At 32.1% G+C, this 20,699-nt stretch overlaps 3 protein-coding genes across 10 annotated transcripts in view; 1 reads left to right on the plus strand and 2 right to left on the minus strand.

The window, feature by feature from the left end:
- On the minus strand, positions 1 to 15,367 carry LOC113515461 (probable cytochrome P450 304a1). Its single transcript, XM_026899683.3, has 9 exons — positions 15,228 to 15,367; positions 14,582 to 14,830; positions 14,146 to 14,318; positions 13,550 to 13,822; positions 13,049 to 13,166; positions 7,567 to 7,747; positions 2,625 to 2,742; positions 1,823 to 1,964; positions 1 to 950 (listed from the first exon to the last, which is right to left on the minus strand). The coding sequence occupies exons 1-9, from the start codon at positions 15,319 to 15,321 to the stop codon at positions 763 to 765; spliced, it is 1,536 nt and encodes a 511-aa protein (XP_026755484.2). The 5' UTR covers positions 15,322 to 15,367; the 3' UTR covers positions 1 to 762.
- Positions 6,993 to 20,462, plus strand: LOC113515462 (uncharacterized protein C15orf61 homolog). 6 transcript variants are annotated; one of them, XM_052893404.1, is made up of 3 exons: positions 6,993 to 7,219; positions 19,645 to 19,823; positions 20,221 to 20,462. In XM_052893404.1, exons 2-3 carry the CDS (start codon positions 19,670 to 19,672, stop codon positions 20,346 to 20,348), a joined length of 282 nt encoding a protein of 93 aa, XP_052749364.1. In that variant the 5' UTR covers positions 6,993 to 7,219; positions 19,645 to 19,669; the 3' UTR covers positions 20,349 to 20,462. The 6 variants fall into 6 exon arrangements, with proteins under 6 accessions (XP_052749364.1, XP_031766424.2, XP_031766422.2 ...); XM_031910564.2 differs by lacking the exon at positions 6,993 to 7,219 and adding an exon at positions 17,622 to 17,862 and having other exon boundaries at positions 20,221 to 20,461; XM_031910562.2 differs by lacking the exon at positions 6,993 to 7,219 and adding an exon at positions 17,623 to 17,862 and having other exon boundaries at positions 19,640 to 19,823; positions 20,221 to 20,460.
- The window catches only part of LOC113515639 (odorant receptor 13a-like), a 7,874-nt gene continuing 7,471 nt past the window's right edge, over positions 20,297 to 20,699 (minus strand). For all 3 annotated transcript variants that reach the window (XM_031910544.2, XM_052893402.1, XM_031910539.2), the window contains one exon: positions 20,297 to 20,566. In XM_031910544.2, the coding sequence (XP_031766404.2) occupies positions 20,507 to 20,566 (60 nt within the window). In that variant the 3' untranslated portion in view covers positions 20,297 to 20,506. The remainder of the gene's footprint in view (positions 20,567 to 20,699) is intronic.

Consider the following 20,699-nt stretch of genomic DNA (forward strand, 5'->3'; position numbering starts at 1 on the left):
TCAGTATTAAAATTAATTTAATTCCGAATTATATTAATTATAGACTATTTTACAAGTAAATCGTATACAATGTATTATATTATTAGGTAATTAATTGAATAGAAGTAATTGATCTGCGAAAATCTCATTATATCTCTGATGTATAAGATGTATATTTTTAAGTCAATGAAAATTAATTAATTTCAATGAAATGTCATTAAAATAAAGAAATTATATGTATAAAATAATCTACATATAATAAATCTAATTACTTATTTTAAATCTCACGGGTTAAAAAAGTCTCGTAATTAATAACAAATATCCCGTTACTCAAATTTTAAAGCTACAAAATTATGATTCTATGCGTCATGCATGATGTATATACATTTGCTTTCCTAGACAAGTGGCAAGCAAATTCATCGATATAATTTTTATCGTTGATGAGTCTATGAGAAAGAAAGAGATAGCGATATCCAATGTCTCATGCGAATCGAAACGATCATTATCATCATGTCAGGTAACTATCCAGTGCTAAACATAGGCCTTGGCAATAGGGGTTGAAAATCACAAAGATGACCGCTTGACCTTGGTGATGAAAGAGGAACGCCGCTGCCTATCCCTTGACCATTAAGTTTTCTTAGTCGCCTCTTAAGATACCTGAGCTCTTCCTTTCCCCTGGCCCATTTTATGCTGAAATACAGCTATCGAATCGAATAATCAAAACAATACAATTAATAAATTTGTTTACCACTTGTCTATAGGGGTGCTATATTATATTTTTTTTTATACAATTCTGGGCGTAACTTGCACCCAGTACTCGGGTATGGTGGTGATGATGCCCTGTATACGTCGCGAGGGGGCGCGCAGGCGGTGGCCGTCGGCGGGCGACACGCGGAACGCCTGCATGAACGCTGCGAACACCTGGAACATCGACTGCCGCGCGTACGTCTCGCCCGCGCACAAACGCTTGCCTGGAAGTTAAAAAAGCCACATTATGCGAATCGTAACTGTTACTAATATAATAAAATTGTAACTAGGCTATGTCTGTACATGGGAGATATTTAACAAAAATTGGTACGAAACATCTTAATTAGAGTAATAGAAGCAAAAACAATATTTTTTAGAAAAATATTTGTCTGTCTATATGATAATTCCCGTATTAATCTATAACTACTGCATGTAATTCAATGCAGATATCACAATTGTATTCCTGAAGATCTTATTTAAAAACTTGTATATCTTAATGCACTATCTAGTAGTTAATAATTTCATTCCTACTTTTGAAATCCGCGCATATGAAGTAACTGACAAAATACTAGTGGGTAATATGTCGTATATCTCTGTAAAAAAGAAGCAATTTCAAAATGCACGTGCCGATAAATGATGAACTGTTTAAACATTAAAAATATTGTATATAGAAGGCGAAGAGGCGTGTCTACAAGTACATAAGAAGTAGTTTTTTATTCTGCAAATGAAAGCGGTGACTTAATCGCCATAAAAATTTTATGGAACCAGTACAAGACCATATGAAACTAAACTCTATTGACTACAAAAATAATTATAACACTGCGTTATATAGTTACAAAAATTGAGAATCTCCTTAAAAACTCTTTTTATTTCTTTTTGAATTACTAATAGGTATTCCTATTACTTTTGTATAAAAATAAAATATGTTCAGGACCATATCCAAATGAGATGGTCAGAGCTATTGTAAACAGTGTTTTCTTTTATTGGAGATTTAGTCGAAAATTTTGTTTAAAACAAAGTTCTTCATGTCGGACAGATTTGTACTCATGATCTTTGGAGTCTATAGAGCCAGAGTATCCATAATAAATTTTCTTACCAGCACCGAAGGGTAAAGATTTATCGCTGGCAACACTTAGGCGGCCATCGACAATGAACCTCTCGGGGCGAAAATTCTCAGGGTCGCCCCATATTTTTTCATCCATATGCAGCATTACGTAGTTGGCACTAATCATGCTATTCTGAAAACATTAGTTGCTAATTAAAATAATAGATAATAAAATAATATTATATTATATTATAATAAGAAACATTCCTTCGCTGTGTTCCCGGCATAGAATGAGCTACCCCTTCTTGTTACATGGATATCATAAGAAGCGACTAGAGGACTTAATGGTCAAGGGTTAGGCAGCAGCGTCGCTCTTTAAATAAAGCCTAACTGCGGTTGCCAATCTGCCTGCCAAGTGGGGTAACTAATGGCAAAACTCTCCAATAGGGGGAGGCCTATGTTTAACACTGAATAGTTAACGGCTGATATGCTACGGTATGGTATTAATATTACTTTAAATCTAATAGCCTGTATTTAGGTGCCTACTAAGCATAAAATACTAAAAAAAATTTTTGTTCTTTATTTGTATAACTAATTAATTTATTAGTTTTTTTTTTTAACAAATACGTACTAAATTTAAACTTTTTCTGAAATATTTCATCAACAAAATTCTTTAATTAGGACATAAATATGATTATTTTTAAAACATTTAGCATAATCCGCTGACGCGGTCGTACAAAATTGGTTATTGATAAATATACGATATTTTGATTGAATAACAAAAAATACAACAACTTTTTCTGAGTATAATGCCGTTGTGGTTTTGTAATTGGGCTACTATGGTGTCAAGTACCTCTGGAACGTGGTATCCGCCGATGGTGGTGTCCACAATAGCCCGATGGGGTACGCCTAACGGTACAAGTGTATCGAACCGCATCATCTCACGCAAGCACGCTTCTGTGTACAGCATACTAGAAAAAAGAAACCATGGTATTAGAAATTTATATTGTGATTTATACTTTTTTTATACCATGAATGATGGTAAACAATCACGGTAGCCTATGCACGCCTACAATACTAGGGGTGTCACGTGCGTGTTGCCGACTCTGAATATACCCTTTTTGAAGGGCCGTGCCAATATGGAATGAACAATTACCAAAACGACTATTATACCTAGATAGGAAAAACCTTAAAACAATGATAGGAACGATAACGGGTCATTGCTCCTTAAATAGACATTTATACACAATAGGGGCCACAGACAGCCCTCGACATGTCAAGGGCTGTTTGTGGCTTTTTTTATCTGTGTTTCTATCTGTATGTTAATTTCGACATCACGTAAACACTTCTGCATCAAATTAAATGCAGTTTTCATTGTCGTTTTTCTTAAGGTTCAATTAAAAACTGTTATATTTTTTTATCTAAATATATCTTCTAGAAGTGATATATTTTATTACATCTGTTATAAATAAATAAATAAATCTGTTTTTAAAACGATTACGAGTATTAGTAACGCTTATATGATTTAATTATCACAAAATTATTCTCTATTTTTAAAATTACTGTAACTATAATATACAACTTAAACATTTACAGCAAATAATGATGCAACAAGTAGAATTAAGGTAATAAATAGTAGAATTAGCTAATTAAAAATAGAGCCGATTGCGGCCAATTTAATTTATAATTCGTTATATCGATATTAGGTATACATAATTTCTTATTCATTATATAAATAAAATACATAAATTAAAAGAGTTTGTCCGTAGATATCGAAGAATATTTAGGTCATAAATCAGGACATGATAGCGTGGTCGCCAGTATCATGAGCTTCAGTGTAATACCTAACTTATGACTGAATATAACATGTGTTATCCAGTACGTAGGTACTTCTCTCAGCAATAATAATGTTGACCAAAACATATTTTATAAAAGATCAGAATGTTAAATTTAATGACATAATACGTATATAAATACGCACTTCACATAGATACACTCTTCGGAGAAGGAATTGTTCGTAATGGGGATTATCAGCCCCAATGTTAACAAAATACTTTATTTTTTAGGGGTAAAAATGGAATGGTAGCCGCGCCTGCGTTCTCAGTGTACACTGACGGGGCAGATATTTAGATGATAGGTGAGGTTGAAAGCAAGTCAGTTAGCCCATTGTGACGAATTCATCAATATAACTATAATGGTTTCCAGGAGGTACCGCGTGGAAGTGGCTCTGATAGCATATATTGCTAGCAATGGGGCAGTTATACCCAATTACAAAACATCTTTTTCCCCACAATAATAACCTTGACTGAAGCGTATTTTATGAACGTTTAAAATATTACATTCAATGGACTTCTAGTGGGAAGAAGGAATTACTTCAATGAGCCCTATTACTAATAATATTATTAGATTGTCCTGTAAGTGGTTTTGCCTGGAAACCAACAATACTACAATGTAATTATCACAATGGGCTAACTGTCCTGTCATCTCTCACTAGTGCCCCATCCTGTCAGCGTATCCGATAGCGAGGACAAGACCACCATTTCATTTATCATCCATTAAAAAATACACACTTTTCATATCTTTCTTTTCTTCTCGACACTTCTTTTCATTAAATATTAAGACTTAGTGTATGATAGACATAAAACTGCAATGAGTGAAACATTTTTCTTAGCACCTACCTACTAATGTACCAAAAAATTTTTCTGATAAAAAATGTTCTATTTATATAATTAACAATAGATAGATAAATATTTTTTTCATTTATACAACTTAGAATGGCAAACATATATGGCAAATATAAACTAAGTACTTTGATACTTGATGCAATTCGCGATTTTCTCTCTCTTTCTCTTTTTAGTAAAATAATCAGAACAATTAATTACAAAGACCTTTGGCTTAATAACGTCATTTGTTTGTTTGGAATAAAGACCTTACAATTAATATAATTACTTATTTATCGCGCATAAAATTGAGGATGTAACGTATAAAATTAATACTTATATTAATTTTAAAGTCCTATCAATATTTTTTTTTAATATTCCTGTAATAATATTGTTCCTCATTAAAAAAGCATCGCCAACTAACTAATGATGCAATTAAGAATAAAGCACATCGATAAAATATATCTAACACTAGTAATAATAAATATGAAAGTAAGTTTGCACAGTTAAGATCGCTTGTTGTACATTTATATTTAATATAAATTATATGAATGTAATTATTTGTGAACAATGAAGTATAAATAAATAGAGTTTATTTCTTTATTACCTCTTAAAACATTAACGGTTCAACTAGTTTTCATTAAATTTTGTATACACGTACAATATGGGGTGGAGAACAACATAGTCTACTATTTATTCTGGTCAATAATATCGTATTATTATTATTCCGCTCACGCAGACAAACTCGCGGGCAAATTATTTATTATTTATTTATTTTATTCAACACTTTATTGCACCAACATTAACGATATGTTGAAGAATTTTAGATAAGTATAGTGTAGTACAAAAGGCGGTCTTATTGCTAAGCAATCTCTTCCAGACAACTTTTTCTTTTTAAATGCTAGTCTTCTATAATTTGAAAACCAAAATTCAATTATAACTTATTTGAACTAAGATCATTGTCATTTTTCTTTGGCACTCCTCAATTACTTCCACTTTAAACACGAATTTTTTAAACACTCGTAGTTTCAGTACCTATAACAGGGCGGAAAGGGATTGTTAGTAATGGAGACTGACAATCCCATTGCTAGCAATATACCCAACCAGGTCGACCTCCTCGCGGTTCCCTCTGGAACTATTATGGTTAATTCCTGATGAATTCATCATGATGGGCTAACTGGCCTGTTTTCATTCTCATCTATCACCCTTCACTGGTGCTCCGCCAGCGTATCCCGTTGGCGCAGGCGGGATGAACACTCCATTTTAACAAACCCAAAAAAAAAGTACCTATAACATTTTTAGTGAGCATCAATAGTTATAATTTCTAATAAAAAACAGAACGTGGTAATTATTATATATTAATATGCGGCTTGTACCTAAATCTGCCACCACTATCAGGGTACTTATATCACATTTGTAACCTTAGGTTAAATTAACTATGTGTCTAGTATTTATAGAAGAACCTTTTAGAGGTATATAAATAAACATTATTATCTAGGCACTTTTCCTTCACTTTTGACTTCATCTCGTTTGCGTAAACAAACATGTTGTTATGTTTGATGACATACCTAATAATAGGACAAGGTAAAGTAAACATACTTGTATACATTTTATTTCTGTTTAGTTCACAGGAGCCGGGGCGGCTAAGTGATTAATTTTAATCTATCTATCCCAATATAATAAGTAAACATAATAAATTTATACTAAAAATAATGTTAATTTTAAATTCCCAACTTACAATTCTATTTATCTGAGCGCCAAATCAGGAAAACTAGTACTGCTCTAATCTCTTCTAGATAAGGAAGTATCCACGGACGTTTTATCTTATGCATGCGGTAGCGAAAAACTTTTTATAGACAGATTCTTCTACCAGTTGTCTAGGAGGACAATCTAATACAGAGAAATTTTGTAAACCGTTTCGAGCATTGTGTGTCTTTTTTAAGGTAATATATAATTGTAACTTTACCTACACCATCAGCATATACTGGCGGGGTAACAGTCAGTGATGATAGGTGAGAATGATTTTCAGATTAGTTGACACATCGTAACGAATTCATTATCAATTAACCATAATGGTTTCAATAACCGTTTGGACATCCACCTGAATCTTATCATAACTTAACCAAACTTACATGATATATGCCAGGGGTGACCAACCGGTCGATCGCGAGGCGACTAAATCGTGTCGTAGTCGATTGTGGCAATGCAACAAATATTATATTTTGTTAATCTAGCGGAAGATACTCAGACGTAATGCTCACACTAATATAAATAAGTAGTTACTATGAATAATTTTAGTTTTATGTTTGCTTGAGCGTTCTCTTAATGTTATATATTTTTAAATAATATTAATATAAATTTATTCTTAATAATCTCTATTTATATGTCAGTTCAAAAATAATTTCAAAAAATAAAGTTCAAAAATTATTAATGATAATTGGTACCTAAAGTTAAATTCAATTCATTCATTCATTTGATCCTATCCTATCCAATCACCATCATCGTCTTTACCTCCGAGTTGCAACAACCAATAAGGAGGCCGGAAGCTTCTAAGAAACTTCAGAGCTGTTTTCAATTCTTAACCGTCAATGTGACCTCAACAATCGACGAGCAACTACGTATAAAATATTAATAACATTGTTGCGCTGTTAATGTGGTTACCGCTTTCATAATTTGATGTGCTGTGTTTCTAGACAATGTTTTGTGTGTACTCGTACATTCATGATAAAGTGACGTAAGGAATCAAGGTGCCCGCACAGGACATCATATAATAGCCCACGACAAGACGGTGAGCCCTTATATACTCTCGATATACCTTTCAGACCTAGATTTATTCCTAAAACCCACTAATGTTTTCCCTCTTAATAAAATATAAAATACTACATAACTGTAAACTAAACTATGTTATTTCATTTGAGATTTCGAGAAGTATGTAATTAGTAGATCGCACAGGGTTTCGTCAGTAAACAGTAGATCTTGGTAGTCAAGTCGGTCACCCCTGATATAGGCCAATAACCTCTCACCAATACGTATTAGATAAGGCCTATGTTCAACAGTTGACAATAAATGGCTCACATAATAAATAATCAAATATAATTTTATTATTGTACTTAGCTACTTACAGTTTACACTTACTTTTTTCTATCATCAAGATTTGGTAGCCGACCGTTGCCAACAACGCGGTCTATTTCTTCATGCAGCTTGTCCTGTATTTCTGGTTGCAGCAAGAGCCTCTCGACCAACATCGTTAGCACCGCTTGCACCGCTGACGCCGCCGGGAACATGTAGTCGATGCAAACCAGCACCAGTTGTTCCACTATAATTAAACACTTTATTCCACTACTACGATATTAACCAATTTATTAGATGTAGGATAGTTAAGAGACAATAATAATATCTATTCGTAATTTGCTCTTTTTTTAAGTTAGTTGGAAATATTTTTTATTTTTGTTATCCCAGTTGTATTTAAAAAATAAAGAACTTGACTGGGAGAGAATATAGCATTGAATCTGCTTTATGTACTAAACATTTTTTTAAATGTGTTCAAAAAAGAATAAATAAATAAATAAAATATCTGTATATTTCTTTTCTATTTTTATTGCATTGCTTATTACAAAATTTTTAATTTGTTGTAGTTAGATACCTACATAAAAACCAGTGCAGTAAATTAATTATGTTTTTTTAAGTACAAGTTAGTAAATTCGATATTGCCGATTTAATTCAAACACTACGAGCATGGTAATTTCTACAAAGTCAAGCTGTTAGGGTATTAGCAACGTATTTGTTACTCACCTGTCACCTACTAAGATTTTAGTTTGTAAGTACCTAAATGAAATAATTAAAATAGTAGCGACTGTAGTTAAAGGCAGTAAGTAATAAAAAATTAGAAATCAATTTTGGAAATCAATTATGTGGAGTGACTTCTGTTGCTAACTATACCAGAATAGTGATACCACAGATAAGTATAGGTTAACTATACAGCTTTACTATCTATTACAGATGTTTACGTTTTATCTATTTAGTATTAGTAATTATATACTTATTACAAGATTACATTAATTTAATTATAGATAATAGAGGACATTACATTTTATATTCAAAATATGATCTTTGGTATATATTATCTATAAAATATCTATAAAGCTTAATTTTCGATAGTAATAATATGTCCTAAGGCTTTGAAGTTGAAGGTTTAGAATTCATAATTTAAGATTACAAGATTAATAATTTTTGTTTTTGTTTCATAAAAACTTACTCATTCGTAACAAAGTTTTTTTTTTAATAAGTGATTAAATGACAGCTATGCCTGCACTATCGGTATCAGCATTTGAGAATGATTTTGATAGATGAGGATGAAGGAAGTTCAGTTGGCGGAATTCATCAGGAATTTACCACGATGCTTTCCTCAGAAACCCCGCGGAGGTTGACTTAATGAGTATCAAATGAGGTTTATCAATCTCATTGCTACCAATATGCTGATATTTTTTTAATGGATGATAATGAAATGGTAAACCCGCCTGCGCTATCGGTATGTACTGGCGGGCCACCCGTGAGGGTCGATAGGTGAGGATGAAAAGGCAGGTCAATTAACCCATCGTGACAAATACAACGATAAATTAGTCACGATGGTATCCAGGGGGAACCGCGTGGTGGTCGACCTGATAAGGTATATTGATAGCAATGGGGACTGATCTCCCCATTACTCACAATCCCTTGCCGTCTAACAACCTCATTGCTAGCAATGAGGTTGTTAGACTCCATTATTAATAATCTGTTTCTCATAATAAAGATTAGGTTAGTTTATTATTAGATTCGGTTTAGATTTGGCGAAGTTAGCACATAAATTGAAGTCAATTGAACACTGACATGATGATAACCTGTTGCATGTCAAGATAAAGTCGGCGTCTGCAAGTAATTTCAACAGGAAAACTATTTACAGCACTTAGCGAAATAGGTACTTATGTATTTATCTATTTAACAGTTACAAGTACTTCTATAACATTATTTAAGAAAATAGCTATATAAACATTTATAACTAAACTAGTTGACTCGGCAAACGTTGTTTTACCATATTCATTATTTCTAGAACTATACATGAAAATTTATCATACTACAATTGCTATATTCGATTGCCATCTTGCAACCCTATCGCGGCATATAAAAATCGCGATTGAAAAAATAGGGGTTGATCAAAAAGGATGAAAATTTGAAGTTATATGTATTTTTTATGCTACAAATGCCTTAGTCACAAACTGATTCATATGTATACATGGCAAAGGCAAACTGAGAGAAGTATGATTGATTTTGTAATTGTGGATGAACGATTGAGAGCGAAAGTGAAGGATACAAGAGTCTATCGTGGTACGAATGTCGGAACCGATCACTTTTTGGTGATATCGAGAATAGGTGGCTTATTCAATAAATGGCGACATCGTCCACGTGTTCGTATGTCAGAAATAGAAAGAGTAAGAGTAGAGAGACTGACAGAAGAACAGGTTCGAAATCAGTATCAAGAAAGATTGAATGAAAGATTTAGAGAGCTACTGAAGAAAGATAACTATGAGATAGAAGAATTTTGGAAGGAATTTAAATGCGGAATCTTTGATATAGCTACTCAAGTTTGTGGTGTAAGTAAGAGGAAGGATGTTAAGATGAGAATGAATGTATGGTGGGATGGCGAAGTGAAAGAAATGGTGGCTCTAAAGAAAAAGGCATGGATGGATTTGTTAGCTACCAGAGCTAATAAGAGAATGCAAGGTAATGTAAGTGACATTGAAAAAATTGCAAAAGAGAAGTATGATGTAATGAAAAAGAAAGTTAAAGAATTAGTAAGCAAAAAGAAAGAGGAATGTAAGGATGAGTATGAAAGGAAATTCTCTAGAAATTTTCGAGCTAATCAAAAGCTTTTCTGGCATTTAGTTCGAACAGCTAGAGGTAAAAAGAGAGATCCGAAAATGGGCGTGATAAGGGATATGGATGGTAATGTTATCACGGAACAAAAGGAAGTCTTAGATCATTGGAAGAGATATTTTGAAAGTTTATTTGAACGTGGAAGTGAAAGAAAGAATGTTGAAAATGAAATAATGGACGAAGAAGTTGACAGTGAAAGTGATATAAGTATGGATGAAGTAATGAATGCAATGAAGATTATGAAATTTGGTAAAGCAGCGGGATTCGATAGAATATCTGCCGAAATGCTTAAAGAAGGTGGAGAAATCATTGTAAACCTGCTGTGTCTGCTGTTCAATAAATGTTGGCGGTCCGGTTGTGTTCCAGGTGACTGGAGCAAAGCTGTTATTGTGCCACTATATAAAGGCAGCGGGTCACAGCAGGAGTGCAAAAATTTCCGCGGAATAAGCCTTCTTAGTGTTGTAGGCAAATTGTATGCTAGGATTTTGATTAAAAGAGTGATGAATGAGACGGAAAGTAAAATTTGGGATGTGCAAGCAGGTTTTCGAAAGGGTATGGGATGTACGGATCAAGTCTTTTCCTTAAGGTGCATAACAGAGAAAACCTTAGCTCAACATCAGAAGGTTTTCTGCGCCTTCATTGACCTTGAAAAGGCTTATGATAGAGTGGAGAGGAATGAACTGTGGTCAACACTGGCAATGTATGGGGTGAGCAGCCATTTGATACGGGCATTCAAATCTTTATATAAGGATTCAAATGCCTGTGTCAGAATAAATGGAGTCTATACAGACTGGTTTGGCATTGAACGCGGTGTTAGACAGGGCTGTGTAGCGTCTCCTTGGCTGTTCAACCTATTTATGGACAGTTGCTTGACCGATTTGAAAGGATCTAATTGTGGATTCAGGATGAATGAGTCTCTGTTTAAGACTCTTTTATACGCCGACGACCAAGTACTTTTTGCATCGTCGGAGTATGAATTACAACAAATGGTGACTATAATGAATGAAGCGTATGCAAGAAAAGGTATGAAAATAAATGCGAAGAAGACGAAGGTAATGGTTTTTGAGAGGAATGAAAGTTTAACGGCATGCCAGATTATGATAGGAGATGAAAAAGTAGAGCAAGTGAGTGAGTTTCTATATTTAGGTTCTTTGTTTACGAGGGATGGGAAGTGTGACAGAGATATTGAGAGGAGAGTAAAAGCGGGAAACAGTGTTAACGGTGCACTGCTCTCGATTATGTCAAGTAAAAATGTATCGAGCAAAGCTCGCCTTGCTATAATTCAAGGAGTACTGACACCAACACTCATGTATGGAAGCGAATCGTGGGTATGGCAGAAGAAGCATGAAAGTAAGATAAATGCTGTACAGATGAGAGCTTTGAGAAGTATGTGTGGTATTACTTTAAAAGATAGAGTAAGAAACAGTGTGATTAGAGAGAAGTGTGGACTGAAAGACGATGTAGTGACAAAAATTGAAAAAGGAATGTTGCGTTGGTTTGGTCATTTGGAGAGGATGGATGAAAGAAGAATTACGAAAGAGATTTATCGAGCAAGAATGAATGGAGATGTCGGTAGGGGCCGCCCTAGACGGACGTATGTCGACCAAATAGGCGACGTGCTGAAGAAGGGCCAAATTAAAAGTACCCGTAACCGACGAGCGTGTATGACAAGATTGATGAATGTGGAAGAAGCGAAAGAGGTTTGTTTGAATCGAAGCATTTGGCGTTCCATTGTTTCTGCCTACCCTAATGGGAGACAGGCGTGACAGATATGTATGTATGTATGTTTTATGCTACATCATAATAAAATAAAAATAAAAAATTTTGTTAAAAAAATTTTAAGGTTGGGTCAACCTTATCATTGAGAAGAATGAAAAATAGATGTTGGCCGATTCTCAGACCTACCCAATATGCACACAAAATTTCATAAACATCGGTAAAGCCGTTTCGGAGGCGTTTGGTAACAAACACCGTGACACGAGAATTTTATATATTAGACGAGAATTTTATATATTAGATATTATTATATAATACATTTTATCTTTTAAATTATCATAATTAAATCGGTCAAAATCACCGTGTGGTCCCGGCATAAAATAGGCCATTTCTTCGTTTACCGTGGGTATATATAAGAAGCGACTAAGGGAGTCTTAAAACACTCTTAAAACATCTCTAAAACCTAACTGCGGTTGCCAATCCGCCTGCCAAACATGGCAATTATAGGCGAAAACCCCCAAGAGGGAGGCTTATGTTAATCAATGGATGGATATGATGATGATAATTGAATCGATTATATGATATTTTTTAAAATACTTGTCACTATTTAGTAAAATACTTTTAATATTTATATTTTTTTATGTTTAGAAACGTTATCCTCAGACAAAACAAATAGTACCTATATTAGATACTTGCCTATATTACAATTATGGTCATATGTATTGTAAAAAAAAACTTATAGAGAATAATATTTGAAGGTGAAATTAAAATGTTTTTTGAACAATACGATTTTTTTTTTCATAAAAACATTGGTTGAAAATTATATATAAATATTTTGAACCTCCTATTTCGTAGTGGGATAAGAACACTTCCGTCTGAACTCTCTGTTCGCTTTTCAAATTATGTAAATGAGTTTGGTTACATTTTGTATGTGATATACCTATCTATCTATGAAGAAGTAATGAAGAGTATGTTACATAATTTTTCCTACCAGAAAACGTAGACCGCTTTTCCTGAGCAAGTTCCTCTTTCATCTTTTTGATGTAAACGTCTAGAAAATGGCGTTCATGTGATTCGTCGTAGCTTTTTAACTCTTTGCTGACAAGGTTCTGAAAACGAATATTTCCATTTTTAAAATTGATTGGTTTTTGCCAAATATAAACCCTTATATCTTCATCTGTCGGTCTGTACGTCATAGCATATATTTTAGCAAAAATTATTTTGATATATTTTTTTCTATGGCTTCAGTTTTAGACTTATGAAAAAATTTCGCTATCTCTCATTATCTCCGAAGTTAAAAAAAACTTTAACAATTACAGTTTATAAAGGTTTTTACAGTATTAATAGATTTTTTTGGGATCGTTGTTTTGGTATGATATTTTTCAAAAATTATCTACACACAAAAGTTGACTAGTAGAGAATGCTATTTGTCCGCTTTTTATCCGTATTTTGAATTGGTCAATAAAATTGTTTAAATAAAAAAAAGACTTACTGTGAAGAAGTCTATCAGATATTGATTACTGCTTCTCAATGCGTGGTATCCACTCCATTTTGGAATGATGTCTTTCAGCCACGGAGTGAGTGACAGAGCTCTACCTATATCGTCCGAACTTCGTTGGAAGATTAAACTTTTGCGAGCCAACTCCCATAGAAGGTGGTACTCAGACCTTGGCAGCGTCATGCGGCTCATCACGTGGAGCATTCCATTTATGAATGGCACAGCGAAATAGTGCGGCAAGTATATCAGTTTGCCTTTGACCACGTCCTACAGAATAAAATTAATAAAAAAAAAAATATAATGTCCATTACTTGGTTTTTCATAACCAGGTGATTGGTGTGATTATATGTCATTTAAAAATTCCATAAATTTGTCATAATATCGGGGAAAAATATAATAGGTATGAAACTTAAACGTTTTTACCATTTTGACGTAACCATAACAGTACTTTGTCATCGATTGTGTAATGATTATTTATAGTTAGATTATTATGATTAAAAGCCTTAAAAGGGATTTTCTCAAATTCTGTACAAATTCCGTAAATTAATCCGATGATTTTCACAATCAAAAGAAATATTTAATTTTATTACGTTCTCAGCTGGGTATATCGGTCCATGAATGCTCATGTCAATCATCACTCTTATTTCACTTTCTAGTACTGCTTCCAGAGTCTCGTCGCGCCTGCCAAAACCAAAATCTCTCAAGTGCCGGAGAGAAAATCGTCTCTGTATGTACCAAAAGTAGCTATCCGTGAAAAATATACCTGAAAGTTTAAATATACTTAATCCATAGCAGAAAAGCAATATGCCATTATAATTCGATACGTTCTGAGATAGTTCAATAACGTATTAAAAAAAAATTGATAATAAATATTTGTTTAACATAGTGTAGACCAAGTAAGTAATACATTAAAAATGAAATGAGCATTTAAATAATTCATCATCATCATATCAGCCGTTAAATGTCTACTGCTGTCTAAGTTCATAGACAATAATATTTTTTTATGAAATTTTACAAATATCTTACCTAATTTCCGCCAATAAGCACGAAGTCTAGCTAATATGATGTCCATACGGCCATCGAACTCTTCGCGATTCAGCATTTCTTTAATTAAATCCGAATCATTGACAATTACAGCCGGTATGGCGCCCAGGTATAAACCAATGAGTTTTGTCTTATACTTGTGACCAATCTTGCGAAAAGCGGCGGCTAAATTATTGAATTCTGTAGCGAGGACTATCCAGTAGGCACCGTAAACAGGTAGACTTGGCGGTCCTGATCATGTAAAGCATATGTGTAACAATTTTGTAAATACCTAGATGGTTCATTGACATTCTTAACCAAAGTTAGTTAAAAATTTCTTTGAAAATAATATTATAATACAAAAAATACCTATTTAAAATTTAAATAAATATTCTTTTCTAAAGATGTTTATGTTTTTTTTTGTTAAATTAGGCATATAAGCAATATTCTTTACTGCAGCTATTCTTTTCGTGGCTTGACATATATAACTGGCGGTTTTTTTGAACAATGATTTGTTTACTGTTTTGTTTTGCCCGATCACGAATTACTTATCATGAATTGTGTATATTTGTTATTCGATGTCAATATAGATTATTTTGTGTATATCGAAGAAGATGTGTATAAAACGTAGTAAAATGTAATTGCTTACCTGGAGGAAAATTATAAGGTTTTCTATAAGCATTTTTATAGAACTGTAAAAATAATAATAATATTAAAACACAAGCAGCTACAACACCGATCATTTCAATTGTGCATTAATCTACAAACTGGCAGACGTCATAAAACGAACTTATAGGTCTCAACAAGAATAATATAACGGGCTCAAAAGGTCAGATCTTTGACCTAGGATAAATATTTATCTACATAATGTATAAGAAGTAACAATTTTATATATGTATATTATCTTTATTGCACTTCAAAAAGGACACAGCGATTAGTTTAACAACTAGTTAGCAAGGGTAGGCTTATCTCTAAAAGAGATCTCTTCCGGCCAACCCAATACAATGAGAGATAAAATAATTAGAGGGTAATCTAGCGCAGGATAAGTACAAAAAAAGGTATACAAGGTAATTAGAAAAGATATAAAATAAACAGACACAAATTGTAAATAAATAAATAGGTTTTTGTATATATACAAAAACATACTAAATAATAATATATATACAACATATACAATACATATAATATAATAGTAAATGCATATAATACATACATATAATATAATAGCATTAAGTATTATTATATATTATTAGTTAAAAGATAAGATTTCAAGCTTTTCTTGAAAGAAATAAACTATACTGAAGAATTGTTTATAATTTTGTTTATACGTAGAATACGCATTGTTCTTCTACAGTTATGAGTGTTTACCTAAGCTTTTCACGGCTTATTTTTAACAATTTTAGTGAGGTAGCAGTTTATTATATCTTAAACCAACCTACGGTGGGGAGAGAAGAGAAAATCATTAGTAATGAAGATAAGTAATCCAATTGCTAGCAATACATCCTATCAGGTCGACCTCCACGCAGTTCCCCCTGGAAACCACCGCTATTGATTAATTGTTGAATTCGTCACAATAGACTTGTTTCATCCTCACCTATCATTCTTCACTAGTGCTTCGCCAATGTATACCATTAGCGAAGGCGAAGTAACCATCTCATTATCATCCATTAAAAAAAACGTATCGTCCCTCTCTGGTCTCTACAGTATATGCCAATTAGGCAAGCGGACAATACTGACACTCTAACGATCTAACGGCGCCTGAAGATATTGAGATGAAAAAGATTCGTCAATGTTGAAGAGAAAAGAGACACGACGACTTTTATTTATGAACCTAATGTATAGATATCAGACACGGGGGCCGGCTCGGCGTCCAGTTCCTTTGTCCCTAGCAACGTTACCCTACTGGGGGTAAGGCTGGATTAAAATGCCACTGGTAGAGATGGATGGAAATTCATTTCCATATCCCTACCGAGCACTTTTTGTTTACAAGTACACTTCAATACATAAATAAATAGATAGTAACCTTCTTTCTTCAAGTTATGTCTTTAGTACAAATGTCCTTTTATAGCATCCTTGTGTACCATATATTCTTTTGGTCAATAAAGTTATATAAATAAATAAATAACTGTCATAAAATCGCTCGGAATATGCAATGGGTTAGCATCACTGCTTTCGAATTGTATTAAGTGGCTAAATGGTCTTTATATCATTTATCATCCAATTTAAACGTTAAAAGCGGATGAATTGGACGAAATGGTTTCCTCTAACTGACCTCCCAAGGAAAGAACTCGGAAATGAGTGACTTATTTTTGTTTTTATAATATCACTAACTTTTCTGCATGTATAAGTATTTTTTCTGGAACTAACAGCTTATTTTTAGAATAATTAAAAATATTATATTTACACCTTACATTAGCTAATTACAGATTCCCAATTTGTATACCAGACAATATTATGTTTATTTTTAAAGGGTAGGTTAAATTAAATAGAAAAAAAATATAAAAATAAAATCTATGAAGATACTTATTTGAAGCGTTGCATCACTGGAAGTAAATTAAATAGTTTATTAACTTTTCGTGTATTGTTTTCAACTAATTTGGGGTTGTTGATTTAGAAAATACATGTTTTATATTTTGATACGAAAAGACGGAAATAACATATGTAGAGACTCCAAGTGCATAAAGGCCGGTCCCGCAGGCGGAGTTAAAATACATATTTGATAGTAATTGGATCATGGAGTTGGGTGTTCAGTGATCTATAGCTATTATTTATATTATTAATTTATGAGAGTCGCTGAATACAATAAGTAATAATTCTCAAATAAATTATACAAACTTATTATTCATAACGAGTTTTAATTTTGAGTAATAAATTTGTATGAAATAGTTTTCATTAATTCATAACATTCATAACGAATTTTTGGATATATTTATGTATAAAGAGTTAAGGCCATAGATCAAAGAAAATATCTATCTGTGGTTCAGATAAGAGTTGACATTGACAATGAGATATGTCAATAACATTAGAGTGAGTAGCTTTTTAATTTGGCTTCTGCTTGAAACATGTAGTATACTATATCACTTTGAAGAAAAGAAGATTTATGTGAATATTATGTAACCATAGTGCAGATTTTATAAAAGCAACAAACTTTACGTGAACACTTCTCGAACAATGGTTAAAGTTAAAAAAATGTACGAGTGCTGCCTAATCACTAAATGGGTTCACACAGTTTTTTCGATCCGATCTCAATACTATTTACAAATAGTAAATAGTATTGAGTAGTAGTAAGTACTAAAGGAAAATTAATTCGTAATATTTATTTTAGTTCTTGAATCTGTTTGTAGAGGTTGCATTAATGTTGACTTGTTAATCGTTTTTAGGTAATACATAATTTATGTACAATCTATCACAAACACTTTGATGTTATAGTCAATTATAATCCATTCATAGATTTTATTGAACTAATGAATCGAGTTTTTAATCAGAGCTATATTATAAACAATAAATATTGATTTTATTGCGATAATACAACTAGATGGTTGCATAGAAATTTTTTCCAGATTCAACTGTCAATAATATAAAGGTAGTGCTGACTCTTAAATACTGTAATAAAATATTTGCTTTGTCTTATAGTCCGGAGTCCACACAAGGAGGATAAATAAAATTTTATTTACATTTCATCTTTTCTCTAACATTTTTCAGTGCCTACGTAATAGCGTCGGTACTACTTCATTCTATTTTTATCTAGTTGCGACTTTTGTTTAGTCTTAATATAATTATAAATATTTTTTTACCGAATACACTTCATTTGTATTTAGTTATATAATTCATTATAAATATATAATTCGATTCGAAAAATGATTAAAACTGGAAGAATGCTTACTAAAATTAAAAGAATCCAGTCAGTGGATACCCTTAAGGGCGGTTTTCTTATTGTATCTGCACACTCATCATCAAAGCCCACATCTTCCGAAGTGTTATCCGCTTATTTAATGCAATGCAACGAACCACCTTGGACTTCATATTTTGTTAAGGTATTATCAATATCTTTCAATTTTAGATCTTTCAGTATTTTCAACCGACATTAAAAAATAGGTAGTTCTCGATTCGGTTGTATATTTTTTGTGATTGTTACTTCATAACTTCGTCAGTTGTGAACCAACTTGTAAATTCTCTTCATCTGAAAGGATATACTTACAGATTGGTCCCATATAAATTTTTATCAAAAGCGGTTCAGTAGTTAAGTTTTTAAATACAAATAACTGATTTTGACATAATTGACCAATTTTTTTTGTGGAACATAAAAATTGAATTAACTAAAATTACTGTATTGTGAAAATATAGATATATTTAATGAATTAACACCCATGGAGACAAATTAATATCATAATAATACATAGATAACAATACAAAATTAATTTAAATATTATGTAAACTGATCCACTATATGTATTATACATTTGTGAATTATTTAAATTTCCATGCTGAATTATTAGGGCTGATAGTACCATTTTTTTACAATACATATTCCATTCACAATTACACACTCCATAAGGCATCTCAGAGCAGTATAAGTGTATAGTACAGGGAGAAGGGAAAGGGAGTTAGTAGTGCAGACTACTATTGCTAGCAAAATGCCCTGTCAAGTTGAATTCCTGTTATTTAAATTAACCGATTATGCCTTTTCATTCTCACCTATCATCCTTCGCTGGTTCCCCGCCAGTATATGCCGTTAATGCAAGTGGAGATACCATTACATTATTATCCATTAAAAAAATTTATAGTAGACCAGCTACAACCCATGGTTTTATCTACATGAATTATTATAAAAATATTACCCTGTTTTGAATTAGGATGTAATCTTTTTGTGTACTAAATTTATTTCAAACCTTTTTACCTCTTTAAAAATTATTAAATAACAAAGATTTGATAGAAATTTTATAATATTAGCAGGATTTTATTATCAAGGTTTTTAATAAAAAAGCATTTTTTTTATTTTATTCATTATTCAAACGCATTGTAATTACTTATAAAGAAACCTAAGCATGGTGATTGTTTCAGTACAGAAGTGTAAGAGATGATCAATTTGGTATGTCTAACTTTAATTGGAAAGTTGGGAGTTCAAATTACCAAATACTAAGAACTGGTTGTTTCCCATATATGAAGTATCATTGTTCAAAGAGAAAATATGAAGATTTGGAAACATCAGACAAGTTCATGAGAGTCATTAAAATTGTTAATTTAGGTAATGTTTAATTTATTTCATTGAGTTATTATTTGAATTTAATTAAACTTTAATGTAATAAAATAATTATAGTATTTTTTAATATATATCATATAGTCATATTAAAATAATATCATCCCACCTCAGGCCCAAACAATCTTGTAATGCTAACAGCATTTCTACAATGGATTGCTAAAGATGTCCTTTGAGACAAATATAACTTGTGACGGTGATTATGCCCATTGTCTGCAATGTTATTTATTTTTGTTTTTATTTATATATATTATTATATTTATTGGGGGAAAACATTTGTAATTGCATAAAAAAATTCTTAATATTAATGAATATATGTATTAATACAGAGTGATGTAACTTAAAAATGTAGAGACTATTTATAATTAGTAATTATGCATTTCAGGTATACCATGTTTACTCTATGGTCTTGCAGCAACCCAACTAATCAAACACAAGGAAATAGTACACACAAACAAAGGTCCTGTTACAATATATTTTTTATTACCAGAGCATAAAGGTTCCCAATACTAAATAAAACAAAACAATAGTTTTATTAGTGTTATCAGTGTTCATACTTAATTACTAAATTAATAATTTAAAATTATGCAATATACATATATTATATTTAATAAATTATAAAATAAAGTCATTTTGATTTCTTACTCTATATGAGTTATTAATATTAGGGTTTAAGATTCTGAATTATATTGTCTAAGCATGTTAAAGTAGGAATATGAAGTACTCATAACCTAAAAACAAAGAAAATGTGAAATATAAAATAATTGTGCCCTGCAAAAAAAACTTGATTTCGATTGTGGCCAAAACTAGTTAGTTTAAAAATCTCTCAGTTAACATTATTAACATGCACATTATATTTTTATG

This window comes from Galleria mellonella, unplaced genomic scaffold (assembly GCF_026898425.1).
Source record: "Galleria mellonella isolate WM207_F2 unplaced genomic scaffold, CSIRO_AGI_GalMel_v1 utg173, whole genome shotgun sequence".
NCBI lineage: Eukaryota > Metazoa > Arthropoda > Insecta > Lepidoptera > Pyralidae > Galleria > Galleria mellonella.